This window comes from Opisthocomus hoazin, chromosome Z (genome assembly GCF_030867145.1).
Source record: "Opisthocomus hoazin isolate bOpiHoa1 chromosome Z, bOpiHoa1.hap1, whole genome shotgun sequence".
Lineage (NCBI taxonomy): Eukaryota > Metazoa > Chordata > Aves > Opisthocomiformes > Opisthocomidae > Opisthocomus > Opisthocomus hoazin.
The window spans coordinates 91,237,243-91,255,830 of NC_134454.1; the positions used below are offsets into that span (position 1 = coordinate 91,237,243).

General features: G+C 46.0%; 1 protein-coding gene across 1 annotated transcript; it reads right to left on the reverse strand.

The window, feature by feature from the left end:
* Positions 1-2,329: 2,329 nt before the first annotated feature.
* LOC142358880 (complexin-4) lies at positions 2,330-18,576 on the reverse strand. The gene is made up of 3 exons (XM_075411288.1): positions 14,963-18,576; positions 12,004-12,091; positions 2,330-3,803 (listed from the first exon to the last, which is right to left on the reverse strand). Exons 1-3 carry the CDS (start codon positions 15,127-15,129, stop codon positions 3,576-3,578), a joined length of 483 nt encoding a protein of 160 aa, XP_075267403.1. The 5' UTR covers positions 15,130-18,576; the 3' UTR covers positions 2,330-3,575.
* Between the last annotated feature and the right edge of the window lie 12 nt (positions 18,577-18,588).

Genomic DNA, 18,588 nt, shown 5'->3' on the forward strand with positions numbered 1-18,588 from the left:
AAACCGTGAAAATGCTGATCCTATATGTGCTGACGAATTTAATTAGCTCCTTTAAACCACCAGATGCTTTCAGTAAGATTTTCAGGGTATCCCAGGCACATTTTAATTCAAAGGTCAAAAGCCTTAGGCTTGTTTACTTTGGTATTTTATAGATAAGAAAAATCAGTCTGTAAAGTAGCAGAACAGTATGAAGATACCTATCAGATTTGTACAAATACAGAGGGAAATGCATTGACCATCACAAACCAAAGGACAGCTGAGCTGAGCCGGCAACTAATTTAACTGCTTTGTGTAAAGACCTCCTAAAAGAGCCCACTTGTCTTTCCGCATAGGTAATTAGTTCTCTGGTGACATGTGGGAGAAGGATCCCAAGAGACAGAAATCGAATCAGAAGTCTTGGCGGTTTTAGGCAGGGTGTTTGAGAACGAGTTAGCATTTGCTAGCTCTGATGCTTGATGAAGATGGGTCTTCTCCACTAAGGAAACGAGCTGTTACAGTAGAAGAGTCACTGAGGCTCTGCACTCCCGCCACCCAGAAATGTCATACCAAACAAGAACATTTCAACATATGTGTGGGAGGAGTGTTTTTAGAAGGTGTTTGCCTGTGTGCTCACCAGTACCTTAGGGGAAAGATGGTGATCAGCTTGAAATGCTATAAAGGGTTCCAGGAGAAAATAGATAAAAGACATACAAATCAATGCATTTGCCCAGATTAGTAAAACATTACCCATATACAATGAACACATAAAGCTACACACTGCCTTCTCTGTCCTTTTGCAGCCTTGGAGGAGAGCACCATCATACCCGTCGGTGATAACGGGCTTTTTAATAGCAGCTGATCTGCTCTGGCCTTTTCCCATGTCGCAGTGTCTGTGCCTGTGCTGCAGTGGAAGGCGGAGGGGTGACCCTCCCCGGCAGCCTGGGACCCAGCTCTGGAGCAGGAGAGAGCCTTCGCCCTCCCCTCTGCCTCACGGCGGAGGCGGCTTTGCCAAAAAGGAGAATTTGTCCTCCTTGCCCAAGTGACCAGCAATACACCGCAGGCATGGCCCAGGCTCAGATCCTTCCTAAGATTTTGCGTGTCTGTCTGCCCTGTGGCACTGCGCTGTGTAGCTGTGGATGGCTGCCGTGCCCCTCTGCAGGGAGCGGCACTGTCCCAGGCAAGGGGGGAGATGCTCTGTGCTGCTGGGGCACCGGGACTGCCTGGTGAAACCGTGGTTTGACCCAGCACCTGCTGTAGTGGCTCCACAGCAGCAATGCTCTTTGCCCGGGAGCTGCTCCGGAAGCTGCCAGCAGCTAGGCCTGCTGCAGCCATGCAGACCCCCAGCAGCCATACGGACCCCGAGCAGCAGCCCTGCAGCCCCCCAGCAGCCCTGCAGCCCCCCAGCAGCCATACAGACCCCCAGCAGCAGCCCTGCAGACCCTCAGCAGCCGTGTAGACCCCCAGCAGCCATACAGACCCCCAACAGCAGCCATGCAGACCCCCAGCAGCAGCCCTGCAGACCCCCAGCAGCCCTGCAGACCCCCAGCAGCCATACGGACCCCGAGCAGCAGCCCTGCAGACCCCCAGCAGCCATACGGACCCCGAACAGCAGCCCTGCAGACCCCCAGCAGCAGCCCTGCAGACCCCCAGCAGCCATGCAGACCCCCAGCTCCATGTGGGCCTGCAGCAGCAAGAGGTGTTAGCTGGGGTGGCTAGGCAGGATAAGTCCTCTCACGGTGAGGGCGCCCAGGGAATGACTAACGGAGGCAATAACGGTGTTTACAAGACACAGTTTACGTCGCCAGATCCAAAGGCCGGTGCTTTTCCTGTACCGAATACTGGGGACACCCAGCTGTCTTCTGCAACTGGCAGCAGATCTGCCCTGTTGGCATGGGACCTTCCAGCAAGCCCATCCGTTGGATCATCCAGCTTCTCTCAGCAAAGCACTGTAGCTCACAGGGCCTGGCAGAGCCACCACCGCTCGGTGGGGCTGGAGGACCTGCCCCAGCCCGGGCAAACAGGGCTCAGTGCAGAGTGGATTTCACATCTGGAGTGCATTGTAACTGTGTCTTTTGCACTATGAAGGAAGAAAGGAGAGGGGAGGGGAGGGGAGGAGAGGAGAGGAGAGGAGAGGGAGAGGGAGAGGGAGAGGGAGAGGGAGAGGGAGAGGGAGAGGGAGAGGGAGAGGGAGAGGGAGAGAGAGAGGGAAGGGGAGAGGGAAGGGGAGGGGAGAGGGGCAAAAAAGTGAAAAGTGAAAAGGAAAGAAGGCCAGAGGAAGGCAGGAAGGGAGGGAGGGAGGAAGCAAGGAAGGAAGAAAGAAAGAAAAAGAGACAAACCATACTTGGTGCATTTATTCATTTAAAATGAATATTTTTACTTGACTGAGTGGAAACAGAGAGAGAGACTTACAAACCTGTAGGAAGGTGCTTCCTGTATTCATTTGCGAATTTCCTTCACAGGCTAGCTCACGGAGAACTGCCAAAGCCCTTGATTTCAGAGAACATCTGAGCCCCTCGGGAGCAGTATTGTATCCACCACCCATGTGCAAGGGCTGCACAGCTTTCGTGGGGGTGAGCACGTGTGCTAACTACTGTGGCTGTGCAAGTGCAGAGACCTGCGCGCCGCCAGGACCTAAAACCACCGAGCTGGATCCTGCCTGTCCCACAGACTCGGATTTAGGACTAGGGAAAGCCGTGGTTTTTCTCAGGGTTTGGTGCCCTGCCCCGGCATAATCTTCCAGGTGGGACAGATTTCTGTTTAGCCTTGTATGGAGCTAACTCCTACAATAAATGTGGTGAGCTCATTTTAGCCTGTACAAGTTATTTGGTGGTACCCCAGGCCCCAGAATTTGGCACACGTAGCAGCCAAGCAGAGGGCCACCGCTGTCCCTCAACGTTTCAACTGCATTTGAAGAGCGAGGGGCTGTGAAATTAAAGCAGCCCGGAGCAGACTGCGTTGCTCACTGCCATGGCTTGCTGAGAGCTACCAAGCCTTGGCTTCCTACAAGTCCTCACTCAGTCCTATATACCATGACATTTTTGTCCCGAGCTGTAGAGTTATATGCTTCATTTTTTGCCTTTTGCTATATTTAGTACAGAAATGCTCAAACCATTTTTTTTTTTTAAGTTTTTGCAGAAAATGTCAACATTTGAATACTGGGTTTGTTTCAAAATGTTTGAAACAGATATGTTTTTATTAGAAATATATGTATTTATTTCTGAAAGCAGTATTAAATGAGTGGTTACCTGTATGTTATGCATCAGAAGCACAATTTTTCTAAAAAGTACACATTTAATAGCATTTTGATCACACTGAAAACATGGAAAAAGGCACATTTTTTCCCCAGTATTAGCTTTTTTAAAGCCATTTTTTTCCATGGGGAAAAATGTTACGTTATAAAATGAGAATCTAATTTTGCACTAAGCAGTCACTGCACGTAAATTTTAACCACCCCCCCTCAGGGTTTTAAAGTCTCTCTCTTTTCTCTATATTTACATTTAATGGTATAGAGCTAAGTGCGTTCCTCTGCCCGCCCTCACTCTGCAGCCCCTGTGAGACCAGGCTGAATTCACCACCCTTGGATAGCGGTGTCTCTTCTACATCACAGCACATTTCTGCTCAGCAGCCTGTTTCATTTCGGTGAAGGTGGCTTGTGCCTTTTCTTTGATTGCATCCATGTCCATATTCTGGATGTTCTGCAGCTGTCCCAGGATAGAGTCTTTGTCCTCTTCCTCCACCTGATCTTCTGCCACCATCTTCTGAAGGTCTTCTGGCAAACCCACATCGTCTCCAGCCATCTGTATTTGATTCTCATCTACTTCACTCTGATACAAAAAGCAGAAAATAAAAACAGTACATGAGAGTATTTCTGCTATCCCAGAATCTACCGCTGAGTCTTGTCTTTGTTTGCTTGTTTTAGGGAGAACCGAAACATATGCATAGATTTTTCAGTCAAAGTTTTTAGGTGCAACTTGTGAATTCAGGGGCCAAATCAGCCCCCATACAAGTGCTAAGATTTTTCAGACAATGTCAATTATATTTCTCTGAAGGGTTTCAGTAGAGCCAAAACTGAAGCTCTCAGTGTCACCTGCCGCTTTGGAAATCTGCCATACATGTTAACTGTGGCAACATGCTGATACTACGGGAAATCCACTACAAGTTACTGGTATCCACCAAAGTCACGCTGCAATATACTGCCTGGGCTGTCATCTGTTGTGTGATTTGGTCAACGAAGCAATAGCTTTAGAAAAACTGTGTGGCTAACATTCCCCAGTTCATTTGGTGGTGGGTATTTTTAGATAGCAGCACTGAACTGAAGCCTTCCTGAAGCAAGATGCACTAAACATAGGAAAGAATTACTGGAAAAAAGGTCTCCATCTTCACCAAACCTTGTCTAAGCTCTATCTAGGTCTCTGGTTAGCATCTCTGAGTTGTGATGAAGAGCAGGGGCTGCCTGGCACATAATCAGAGCAGTGTTGCAGTGCTGGTAAGTGGGGTAATAGGAGGACTTGGACAACAAAAGAAAGGATGGAGGTTGAGTGTGAGTCTGAGAAAGCAAAAGGAGACAGAAGGAACTGATTAAGCAATTAAAAGGGCTAAAATGCAGTAAGTGCTACACATACTTGCTTCCTGCCTGCTCGCTGAAACATTCTGTCACTGGGGCTATGTCAATTTTTCAAACAATGGCAATTTTGTTCGCATTCTGTGGTGGATTCTGATGGATCCACAGCTCAGAAGAACGGGATATTTTGACACAGTTCACACATCAAAGATAAGCATTAATGCCTCATTACATTTCCAAAATGAAGCATGACAGCAGCAAAGGCCTGATATGAATAAGCAGCAATGCTGTCAGCAGGAGGTGCTTTTGAGAGTGAGAGGGGTCTTGGGTTTCCATGAATGAATGAATGCAAGAATGAACGGAAAGACGTATACGAGCAATGTCTGTGTAGTTTCAGGCCTTAGCAAGGACAGGCAGACTGGGATGCTCGATTGCATAGCCACTATTTCCTCTTACCTATATTTGCACAGCTTTATGTCTGCAATAACTGTACTTCCCTGTAATCTGATTTCTCCCTCTCTCTCATGAAAATACAGAGAGGTGTATCATGATCATTACTACTATGTGGCTAAAATGGGTGAGGACGTCTCTCGACCCCTTTGGGTAAGGGTTGCTGCTATCAGATCTGTGGGAACTAGAAACAATATTCCAGTTGGCAGAAGTATTCTTTATTGATTGTGCAGCAGGAAAAAATGTCTTTAGCTTTTAGCCAGCAAGTGCGGGCTATTGGAGGAGTTGGCCCTTTTGACCTTCTTCCAAGTAGCAGCAGAGGATAATAAAAAAAGACACTGGGTTAATTACTGAAAACGTCCCCCTAAGCAGACAATTGCACATGTTCTGTTCTTCAGAACTAGTCGTAATTTAAGACATCGTCACCGCAGACCACTGTACATTATGGGGAGAGATGCCCACACAGCGCACACAAAGGCCACTTCGGCGATGTGAACAATTGTTGAGCGTGTTCTGGCTACAAAGTCCCCTGTCCTACTGAAGTCTGAGATGTGATGCGCAACACTGGGGGTTCAACGTGTTCTCTGACTGAAGATCGTATTCAGATGCCATCTAAAGCAGCACAGCTCTGCCCAAGCCACCTGCCTCTACCCACTCGGCATTTAGCCTGTCCTTGAATAGACCTAGCATGAGCTTCAGCAGGGTAGGGTTGCTCAACAAGTAGCACATAAGATGTGTATGACCTCTTCTCTTTCTTCTAAAATTTGACAGATCTGGTTCCATTACTTTTATTTGAAATGGAAATGTAGCATTAAGTTTCTGATTTTACATATTCCCTTTCTTTTTTTCAAGTCTGGTGGAAATAAGTTAAAGCTTGCTTTCTCACAAGGAGAAACCAGAAGATTTTCCCACAGCATGTTCCTAAAGTGAGGTTAATGCTGCAAGCGTCCAAGTACGCAGCGAGCCTGCAGCCCCAAGCACTCCCTTCTGGCAGTCAGCACCAGAAACGTGGTGCTGGCAACGCGTCATGTTTGTGATTTCCAGACAGCCGCCTGTGACTGGGGCGTGAGCAGGGTGTGCAGATCCCTGTGGCCCCAGCACGCACACACGTGGGGACTGCTACCCGCCCAAGGCCAGGCATGGCCTTGACACGGACAGGGGCACTGCCCTGCATCAGCACACGCTCAGCCCAGGCTACGGGTTGCATCCGAAGCAGGCAGACCCCATGGACGGGACAGCTGGGGCTGTCCAGTGCAGAAAGCCCCTCTGGACCCTGGCAAACCTGCGCTGGACGGGGCGGCCTCTCTCCTGATGACTTTCATCTCCGTGGTCTCCAGGTCTCTGCAAGTGTTCACCCACCCTTTTAGGATCTCTGAGAACACAGAAGCAACGTCTATTCTAGTAAATTATGTATGCCCGGCACTGGTCTCTTGCCCCAAGGCCAGCTGGCCTGGAACAACCCGCTGCGATGCTATTGAACTCTCTTGCCCCACCAAACAGGGCGGTCCCATCTAGCTGCCTGCTGGGAATGCCTGTCCTCACCCCCAGACTGGCCTTGGGAACTGCTTGGGAGAGCGCCTGGGCCAAAACTGGGTCAGACACTATTCTGACAATTCAGCAGCATAGGCGATAGTGTCCTCATCCCTGATAATACTCTTTGACCCTGATTATTCATCTGATGTCGTCAGACTCGGGTCTATTTTGTTACAGGTGCAGTATAATGCAGTGTTCTTTATACAGAAATGATACACGGGTGTAAGCAGTCTAAACATCTGTTTCTAGGAGGCCTGACTGCAAACAAAAGAGATCAAAGCTCACAGGCTAATCCACAGGGGAGCCAAACTTTTCCAGCATCACTGTGTGATGTGCAGCTTTCCTTACGTCTAACTTACCCTGTCATAAATTTACCTACGCCTATGTGCAGAGATCGTTAGGTAGGTGAATCCAGACCCGACTCTGACTGATCACCTACAATGCACCAGTTACGTACAAAATCAGAGTTCATGTCTTGTCCTGCAAGTGGGACTTTTGGCAGGCGATACAGCAGCCCCATACTGACCTGTGCCACCCAAGGGCTGCAGGTACCTCAGCAGGAGGTATGAGGAGCCCCAGGTCGGAACCACCAGCCTGCTCCCCCACAAACACCCTCTTGTGCCATCCTTACACAGGGATTGCCGTTCGGAGCATAGGGCATGTGTGTGGAGGCTGCTTGATGCCCCAGCTGGCAGGGCCTCATAGGCACCGCCACCTCATTACCCAAACTGGCTTCAGTGACAACTCCCTTACCCCAGAAACCCCGTTTCCGCTCATGCCAGGCTCCCAGCTCTGCCCTAAGCTACATCACAGCCGTGCCCGTGCTGAAGTGGTCCCTGCCGAACCCAGCTTGTTGACCCGTCTTCTAGGATGGACCATGCTTTGCCTGCCCTGACCATCACCGGGCTGTCGCGGGACCCTGCTGCCAGCCCCAGCCCTGCCCGCTGCGTTCAGAGCCTGCAGGAGAGGGCACTGCTCGTGCCAGGGTCCCCCATCACCCCAGCCCCAGCCTTCTCAGGGGGCAATCCTAGTCCCGCTGCCTCCTGACATCCACACTGTGACTCCATTTTACCACAGTGGATCCACAGCTGTTTCACTGTGGCCTATTAAGAAAACAGATCAGCAAAAGAATTCTTCAAGCTTAGCAAATACTTGTTTTCAGGTACTTGTCTAAAGCCTGTATGTACTGAAGAGCTTCTCCCAAGAGAAGTTTCCCTTTCTGCCGGGTCACTGTGCAGCCCCTGTGGCACAGCTAGAGCTTACGTCACGGCTGCATACAAGTGAAAAACCCTTTAATTCTGGAATGGCACTATTCAGTAAATCAAGCCTTAACAATATTCCCATCACAGCACAACAGAGCAAAAGCTGTTTGAGATTACACGGCTACGTGTCCCTTTCACAGCGAGCAGCTTTCCTTTTTAATGTTTTTAGCAGCGCTTGTTATTGAAAAGACACCTGATTGCATGCGAATACTCTTCCCCCCTAAACATCAGTGAATGAAGAAGATCCTGCTGTTCAGTAACTGAGACTCTTGTGGAGCAGCGCCCACAGAAGTGCTGTGACGAGGGGAAGGGATCCACCTGCTTGGAGCAGATGGCACAGCCCCTTCCCGAGGTGCTGGAACTCCATATATCACAACACAACCCCCAGCACTCGTGCAGAAGAATGGCACCAACGCGGCAATGCTCTAACAGAGAGTAGTGGCATTGGAGGTGACGTGGTGGGTATACGTGCAGGTCAGTGATGTGAAAGGGGTGGCGAGACCCACGGGGAGAGGTTGCCGTGCTGCAGACGAGGTCTGCGGACAGGCTGGACAGGCCTGTGGTCAGATGTTCATCTCCTGCATCACAGACACCGTCACCTCAAGACCCTGCGTTTAGACCTTGCATAAATTGACTACTGGATCCCAGTTCAAGAAAAAGGCAGTAAGTGAATAAAGGAGTTTAGCGTGGGGGATTTTAATTAAAATATTTATTTTACAATGTTTTGTATGGTGGTGATGCATTGAATACCCCGAAGATGAAAAAGTTGTCCATAGATCAAATGTCTCATAGCTAAAAACATCGTTCTGACGACAAACCTAAGTTGACAATTCTGTTAATAGGATTAGGTTCATTAAGGAACTGCTTTCTCTTATAAATCTGGCCCAGATAGCATGGAGTATTAGCTTTTGCACTGAAAAGGGGGCCCTCCTTAGTCCTGAATTTCATGCTTTCTTTTACAATGTATGCTAGTGGTTGATACTGGTAATATTCAGAGTTTCCACCCTATACCAGACTACCTAAATTGACTTCCATTTTTCAAAATCATTAATGCATTATCACACATCTGAGAGCATTTTGCTGCCATAATGTTGTATCATAAAGTTGCTATTTTTTCAGTGACATACAGTGTGCATGTAATAATTTCATTTTCTTCCTGATATAACATGTATTTTCGTAAGAGCTGATAAAAAGAAAGAAGACCTTCAACCCAGAAATGTTATATAGGTAGACACAAATGCACAAAAGCATATCCTGCAAAATTTACTTGCAACCACCGCAAATCAGCAAAGCTAAGTATATATTTAATACCTTCTTTGCTGGCTTAGAGCCTGCCTTGGAGGCAAGTCTTCTGTTATTACTGAAATTTGCCCCAAAGAGCACTCAGTGCATACCAAAGTCAAGATCCTGCTAGGGATGGGGCAGATCACCACTGCAGGCTCTCGGATGCTGTGGGGTGGCACTGTGGCTGTCGGGCATCAGCCAAGGGTGACTGCGGAGACCCGAACACCATCTCAGAACGGAAAAAGACTATGGGTGGGTGGCTTTCAAAATCAGACAAACACCCAGCTCCACCGACTTTTACTTGGGAGCTGGGCACGTAAGTGTGTCCTGAAGCCACTGAAACTAGCCCTTCTTGGGACTCAAAGCCAGGGCCTTGGCAGACTGTGGTGGGGCCGTGGGGAAATGCTGTTCAGTAGCTGTCTCAGCACATGCCTCCACAAGGAAAACAAAGCCTAATGATATTTTACTACTCAGCTACTAATTAAAATGCTTGTGTTTAGAGATTTAGGCCTACAATCCAATCAACCACTCAAAATCTTCTACTTTGTTTTTTTTTGCATAATTAATCTTTCTGTAATTAAACTCGCCCTCAGGACATGTTTACCTTTTTCTTGTCACTATGTTGAGCACTCATGGCCCAGAAGAAACGGTATATTGCAACTGATGAATACAGAAGAGCACAGTGGATAATCTGCCCTTGCTCCTTCTGCCCCTGTGTGTGATACCTGTCATGCACAGAGCTAACATTTATCCGTATTTCTCCAGGCATATCCCTTTCTCTTCCAGATAGATATTCTGTCAGCAGGGACTCTGAAGACGTGCTGTGTTTCTCTAGTCTTTCTGATGCCTGGCTGTAGCTGAGTGACTGCCAATTCCCTAACACCTGTACTGCAGGAGCAGATACCGGCCGCACGCACAAGGAGTGGCGGCTGCACATGCCGCAGGTCCAGCGATGGCCCCGGCAGCACACACAGCCTGCCCGCTGCACTGGGACTCAGCGCCCTCCGTCCAGCCCAGATGAGCAGGGCGCGCTGCAGACGATCTGCGCAGCTGGCAGGAGATAGGCAGGCTTGGTAATGCCTCAAACTTTAGACTACACAGCGGCAGGCACGCACGCTTCTACAGAGGGACCTGCAGCCGTAACAGCAGCACCTCTCGGGAACGAAAAAGAGACCACAGTTCGAGTACGAGTAAGTGTGTGACCTTGATAACCACCTGCAAAAGACTCACCAGCTAAGAATACTTCCATTTAAAGGGGTTATTGGAATAAGAAGCTATAGGCGTAGCAATACACCTTCATTTTTCATTGATCCTGGGGTGCATCAAGAAGAGTGTGGCCAGCAGGTTGAGGGAGGTTCTCCTTCCCCTCTACACTGCCCTAGTGAGGCCTCCTCTGGAGTACTGTGTCCAGTTCTGGGCTCCCCACTTCAAGAAAGATGAAGAGCTACTGGAAAGAGTCCAGCGGAGGGCTACGAGGATGATGAGGGGACTGGAATATCTACCCTACGAGGAGAGGTTGAGGGAACTGGGCTTGTTCAGCCTGAAGAAGAGAAGGCTGCGAGGGGACCTTATAAATGCTTACAAATATCTGAAGGGTGGGTGTCAGGAGGATGGGGCCAAGCTCTTTTCAGTGGTGCCCAGTGACAGGACAAGGGGCAATGGGCACAAACTGAGGCACAGGAAGTTCCATCTGAACATGAGGAAGAATTTCTTCCCTCTGAGGGTGACGGAGCACTGGAACAGGCTGCCCAGGGAGGTTGTGGAGTCTCCTTCTCTGGAGATATTCAAGACCCGCCTGGACAAGGTCCTGTGCAGCCTGCTGTAGGTGACCCTGCTTCGGCAGGAGGGTTGGACTAGATGACCCACAGAGGTCCCTTCCAACCCCTACTATTCTGTGATTCTGTGATTTTTGAAGATGACAGAATGTACCTTCAGATAATTTTAGAAGTCAAACATCCGTACAGAGTTTGTTGATCTGAGGTGAGTTTTTATATCGAACTGCATTCACATCAAATTTGCTTACGAAAGCTTTGTTCACCACCGACGCATTGGGAGGGCAAGCAGAGGTAGCTTAATTGCGGTTTCTTCACAGCATTTTTCCCCTTGCCTTTTTTCCCTCCATTACCCGTCTCAAAACATTGCCATGCTTTTTTAAGACAACACTTCTCTTTCTTGGAAAGTCAGTTAGCAAGGTTTTGATTGCAAAAACCATGTTTTCAAAGTTAGAGAAAAATACATTTTTTTATCCCTGATTATGAATGAGGCCTGCCAAACTGGTTAAATACAGATGGTATAACTTCGTCTAAGTCACCAGGTTGATTCACTTCTCATCCAAATTGTAATTTAGCCTTAGGGTTCAAGCAAATGATTGTTTTAAGAGTGATGCAGTGTTATGAACATGGCACTAGATGGCCTTTGACGGATCGGGGTTAGAAACAGCCTCAAACTAACACTGCAGAGAAAAATACATGATTTACAACTTGTGTTTACGTTGTAGAATCACTTCCTGAGCCTAGGTGACTTTGTTAATTTTTAATTGCCTGACTGCTGTGTCCTTTCCTTCTGGCATTTCTGATGTTTCAGTGGGAAATTCTTTAAACAGTTCAGCAGAGATGGCTGCAAATGTTTTAGTATTTAGTTGTGCTTGCCACAGAAAATGCCTAAATATTCAATTCTATTGCTTTCACATCTGACAGCATAAAGAGGGATTACAAGAATTTTTCCATTAGATTCATCTTCTGAGCAGAGAAAAAATGGTCTGAAAGAAGCAGTGGCTAGGGAAAACCATGGCTCCAACCTCCTCCATTTTTGTACTGAGCTGCAGTGGGATACCGCTAGTGAAGGCCATCTGCCATTTTCAGAACTCTGCATTGGTGGTCAGTGTGTGTGAAAACTGGCCACTGAATGAGATGAGATGATGAACTAGGGGCTTACCTTAGGGAGTCTGTACTTTTCTCTCAGATGAACCCTCAGACAGGCTCGCTCTGCTTTTTTCTGTGCAAACGCAGCATCTCTTTCCATCCTGGAAGTGAGAAACGGCATTTCTTCAAGATACTAATAAAATACAGGGTTTTCTTTGCACTGAATCAGTTGCTCAGCTGCAAAAAGCTACACGCAGGAGTTATTCCCAAAGTTAGGTAACTTGTCCAAAGGCTCAAAAGGAGCGGTATCAGCAACATGATGCTCAGGGCCCAGGCTTCCTGTACCCCAAGCTTGTTCTCAGAACAGTTCCTGGAGTCCTGTGAAGAATGAAGGATAAGCCAATAGTACTCGTCTGGAGTTTGTACCTGTACAAGCTGTTATTGCTCACTATAACAACGAACAACTCCAGTAAGCAGAAGTTACGCGTGTTCCTTGCTTATTGCATTGGGGTACTCACACAGCTGCCTGCAAATGCTCCTGGCCCACAAACACGGCATTCTCGCAGTCTGACAGCACACACACAGTGGCAGAATGGTCCTTCTGGGCCAGACAAAGTCCGCTTATCCCAGAGTCCCACCTCCAACAGCAGACAGTAGTGGACACTTTGAGAAGGGATTTAAAGAGAGGATAAGCATTCTGTATCAAAACTCTCCAGCTTCCAAACATCCATGGTGTAGGGTACTGGAGCTAGAAATCAGCTCTACATCATTGTCTTTAATAGCCGTGGGTGGCCTCTGCCACCTATGAATTTTCCTGGTATTTTCCACATCCATTTATTGTTTCAGAACATCCTACGGCAATGAATTCTACAGCTTCCCTGTGTGGAAAAGCACTTCTTCTATCTGCCATTTTATAAAATGCTTTCATTACATTCTGCACAATTTTTGGTTAGATTACTTATGTATTTATTTGCAAAACGTGTCCCCTCAAATATTTTTGGTAAAATAAGGGGGGTGGGGTGTGTGACATTAACTGGAAACCATCTTAAGCTTCTTTCAGCTTCTCCTCTCTTCATTGATGGGCAGATTGGTTAGAAAGAGATTTTTTGAGCCCTTCTGGCATATTTTCCCTCTCTTTCTCAGCCTTCCTCTTCTGTTGCCCACTCCTCATCCAAAGAAGCCATCATCAGCCATGGCTACTACTGGGCTACGTTCCCACGGACAGCGCGTGCAGCATTACTACACGTCCCTGTAGGTGTTCAGTGAGGCTGAGGGGCAGGAGTGGATTTTCTGCTCGGGTGGATTTGAGCTTTTCACTTGTCCTGGCATCATGGGAAGACCTGACAAAACTCACTCAGCCAATCTCCCACCACTGCCTGGGCCCTAGCGTCTGGCCTAATCTTACACTGTTTTGTTCTGGAGGATCTAATTATTCCCTGAGCATGAAGCTTTGTAGGAAACAGGCATAAGAGCAGTTGCGTGACAGTTGAGAGCCTGTGATGTACAGCACAAACTGGTGGTCCCCTCTTGCTTAAACTCTTGTGATGCTGGGAGGAAATTCTACGTGACTCTGCTGGCAACTGCCAGCACAAGCCACCTGTTTGTTTCCGCATATTAAACATTTTCCTGAGAAACACCAATCTGTGCATTTTTGTGTGTTTAATCACAAAAAAACAAAACAAAAAACCCCAAACTCAAAACCTCAGAAGAACCCAAAGCCAGGATGGTCATGCATCAAAGGCCAAGCTCTCTCTGAGTATGGCTCCAGCAAGCCACTTCTACTGCTCAGATCTCCACTCTTGTAGAGCTGAAAACTGGGTAGAATCCAGAGAGCCCCGAAACAGATGCTCTGCCCATGCCAGAGATTTCTGACACACATTTACATAATGACACCACTGTGCATTGTCCTAATTTTTTCTCTTTGAAAGTACTTAAAATGTTGCTGTTATAGTTCCAAACTGTACTTTCATAAGTACTCCTGCAATACAGTTCAGCATGTGACGGACACATGCCACACTTGGAAACATTCTAGAAATTATTCTTTTTCCAAGCATTTTCCCTATCCCAGGAAACCCATTTTCCTTCTCTGTCTCAGTAAAGCATCTTCCAGACAGCAGGTGCTGGTTTCGCTTTTAAATAGCCCTTGACAAAATGCATAGCAAAGCATTCTGTATTTTATTCCAAACCAAATGATACCTATTCAAGGTTTTGTGATAGAAATGGCTGCTGCTAAATACAGACCTGGATACCTCAAATTCCGTCAGTCATTAACCTTTCACCTATAATCATCTTACATCAAGGATTTACACAACCATTATGTAATTGACCATTAGAAGAACAGATGCATCTGAGATTTAAAAGTCAATTGTTATATTTACAATTATGCAGGATTTTAATTCCTACATGTTAAGTCCTTTATTTTACTTCTCTTTTGATATTTAAACACAGCAAGTGGTAAAGATTATAATTACAATTGAGATTTAGTAAGTTGAAAAGTTCTGCTTTATTTAGTATTTGAAAAAATTACTGCAAATGCAACTACAAAAAATAACCACCTTAAAACTTTTCTCTAAATAAATATCATCCATTTAACATAGCACTCTTTTTCATGTCTGCCATAATAAATGTGGACAAAGAAAAGATTATTGTATTGAAAGTATATTCCACATGCAGTTCCAGGAGAACAAATCAAACACCTTTTAGAATTAACTCCTGTGCTACAAACAGCTCTGTACCTACAGAAAAATTTGACAGATAAAGTAACATCAACTAGGAATGAATCCAGCATATCAAAGTGTGGAGACAGCAGGAGAGTGTAGGAGAGAACTGCGGAACTGGGGAGGGGGGGGAACACGGTATTTTATCATTTCTAATTGGTGAACTTGTATTTTGGAAGGTCTCTTTAGCAAACATTCTTCTGCTTAAAAAAAGGGAAGAGAGCTGAATGTCTGTCTTTTTCTTGGGCTATTTTTATCTGCACAAAAGTTACCAAGAATCAGCCCCATATGGATAATAAGGGAACAGGTACTCACTTCTCCTCAACCACTTGCTTTTGATATTCCTCATACTCCTCTCTGGTCATTCCTGCAGCTGCTGCTGGATCAGAAGGAGTGCTTTCTTCTTTGCTTTCTTCCCCTCCACCTCCAAGTCCCAAATTCTTTACCTGGTTGCTCAACATACTTTTCATTAGAAAGGCCATCTTCTTGAGAAAAAAGGAGCTATAAGCAAACAACTACAAGAACGCCAACCCAAACCACAAATGTTTTCAAAACCAACTGTAAGCAAGAGAGTTTCTACAGGCACATCACCTCTTCAAGGGTACAATGCTAGTGAAACGTGAATGCCAAAACCAGTTTGTCAGCCATAATCTGGATTAAGAGTGAACTCCTTAATATCTAGAGGCAGATGGTTCAGATTACTCCAAAAAAATCATTAGATGCAGCTACCTACTTTTTATATTAATACCTTAAGCTAATAGTACACACACACACAAATCAATCACAGTGTGCAATAGCATTTTGATGACTTCAGTCTTGAAACTCTCACTTTCATAGAAATGAAAACATTCCCTGGAACACAACAGTTCTGAATTAAAAATCTAGTTGAATACATAGCCATAGTAAAATCGTAAAATTCAGGCTACTGAGCGGAAAACCCTTTTGAATTTACACAGTCAAGTAAGATTTGAAAACTGGAACTCTTCATTAAGCAAAAAATCCAACCATTTTTATTCATTAATATTTTATCACATTGGACAGAAAGCACACTGAATTATTCTTCTTCATCCATTTTTCATATGGTTGGTTTGTCTCACAGATGAATGGGGCATTACTGCTATCATTACTTTTTTTCCCCAAGAAAGCAATCAGAAAAAAAGCAAATCACATCTTCCTACTATTCATTCCTCTGGGTTTATTTCAACTCTTCTCTAGGCTGTCTCTTTGACTGGAGCTGTGTAGAATACCCAGTGTTTTTAATCTTAACTGTCAGTAAAGGAGAAATGAATCTGACTGATTCTATATGCTATAATACAGCCTTGATACTTTCCGTTTGTGGATCGCTTGTGTAGGTCCTCATCTTTCAAACTTTTATTCACATCATTAGCCTCACCAGGTCTATTCAGGTGAAGATTTGCAGGATCTGCTACCTAGATCATGGACTATTTTGGGAAACAAAATCATCCGCTAGGTCTCAAAAGTTCATGATTTTGGGTTTTGAGCATTTATCCCGCTACGACTGACTGCGCATGCCTTAATGAAACATTCTGTAATTTTGATTATCTAAATGGTTCTCCCAGCACTCTCATAATTTCACTGAGAGACGGGAGGATTCCAGTTTGCCTAATGCCTAAATCTGTATTAGAGTCTTTCTAATTAAAGCAGACCTGTTACTATTTAAAAAAAAGCAGCACAGGACCTTCTGTAATCCTGGATTATTACTGATCAAACAAGAAACTTTAAATTTCTTTTTGAAACAGAGTATCGCTCAGAAGCAAAAATTCCAAATCACAAAAAAACTACTTCAATATACTACAAATACCTAGAAAGCATTTTTCTTGTATCAAAACTGATTTTATAATCGCTGTGCACTTTCAGAACTATGCATGTTACAAGAATTGTGGGAAGAATCAGCTTTTTACATCTGACCAACTCTGACCTTGATTACCAAAACTGTATTGTACTTGCCCAAATGGCTAACAGAACTGAGATCATAGACATTAGACAGCTAATCCCAATTTAAGCAGAGAATGCTGAACTTGACCATGCATTAGTCTGAAGTTGAATGCATAAAAGTAAAAAACAAAAATCTGTTATCCAGCAAAAATTAAAAACTAAAAATCCAGCATTAAGTTTATGTATAAGGTATCACTGCTCCTACCTCAGAGATTATGTCAGAATGGGCCTGGCAAAGGCAGTCTGACTTTGTCATGCCCGGAGAATTCCCCGGTTCAGTCTGCCGCCTCTCTGCAGCACTCGAAGGGTGGGATGGCTGGCAGCGGCCCTTGTTTCCCATCCCTCTGCATTTTAGAGAAGGCTGTGCCTGTTCAGGGGAGCCGACTGCGAGCTAGTGTGGGCAGGTCAGCGGGAGCTGTGCAGGCTGCCAGTGCCAGCAGAATGCACGACCCGTGTGACTGCTGTATCGCTGTGCGACTCATCTGGTGAGTCCTGTCCAGCTCTGCTCAGTGGTGCTTTTCCCAGCCTGAAGCAAAACAGAGATGGTTCTAACCTGCAACCCTTCTGCCTTCTACTAAAACCAAGACCTTGCTCCCTTTGCTGGCATTTGAAAAGTCCTGCAAACAGGCCTAATCTAGCACCTCTTTCAGAAGGAGCAGAGTCTTTGAACGAGCAGTCTGACTGCTGAGCATGTCCAGGGAGAAGCCACTGCTGGAGCACTCACCCAGCGTGCCAGGAGCTGCACACAGCCCACCTGAGACTTTCACCGCCGGGAACAGGGTCCCTTGCTAGCAGGCAACTCCAGGGAAGTGTACCGGCTAGACTTTGTGCTGTTGTTCTTTACTAAGCTTCCCTAAATCTGGGAATAAGTCTTGGCTGTACATTTTGATCCCTACAGAAGTGTTGCTAACACCACCTTCTGCCTAAAACAGATGCTTTCACAGAATCAACTGAGAGGCAAGAAAGCTGAAAGCAGGCTTGGGAAGGGTCTGCAGAGAACCTGAGAGGTCTTGCCCTCCAGGTCTTGAGAGACGTTTCAGGAACCTTCCTAACAGCAAAAGGCTTTCCAACGTTAAGATTCAAAACTGAAGACAACAAAAACTCCTTTAAACATTACTGGCCCTGTTAGCACTGGAAACTGCCAAGACACACGAGAGACTAATGACGAAACTTTGGAAGACACTACATAGCTAGCTGGTGAATTGCTCTCTTCACTGTGGGTTTAGATATTTATCACAAATCTATGTATACAAATAATGAATAAACACTCAGAGTGAAAACGAACCAATTGCTTACAGAGTGCCTAAAGCATCAGGTATTACGCACCTACCTTGGGCGTCAAGAAGGAGCAGTACCTCCAGAATAATTCCTGTTCCTGACAGGTGCTTTAACTACTGCCTATACTGACATTACAAACCACTTACTGCTTTTTGTTGATTACAGGGATCACAGGCTTAACGAAAACATACAGACAGCTGCTAATTAAGTGCTCACGTTGCCACTTCCTTTGCCTTAAATCAACATCCTTTCCCTCTAGCTTAAGTGAAATCAAAATTAAAGGCTCAGTTCCTGTTTATCTGATTGAACTGGGTGATATGAAAAAAGCCTGTGTTCCAGACCCAAAGAACACAGGCGTCTTCAACCCCAGAACAGAATTCAGAGACTCAAAACAGGAAAATCGGAAAGAGCAAAATCTAAAAGCCTGACAAAGAGGCCAGCACAAAAATGCTATAGGCAAGCAAGCATCCAAACTCCTAGCCTCTTCTAGAGACCGTTTTCCCAAAACACAGTCACAGCAGACAACTCCAACCAGAAGTATCAAAGCATTCTTTGAAAGGACCAAGACTCTCCCGCTGCCCTGCTACACTCCTCTAGAAGAGGCCTCTTCAACACAGGCAGAGCCTCAGCTGTGGAATGCCATTAACTCTCCAGGATCAGGTAGGACTGAACCCAGATCTCAAAGCGTTCAAACCCTCTGAACAACA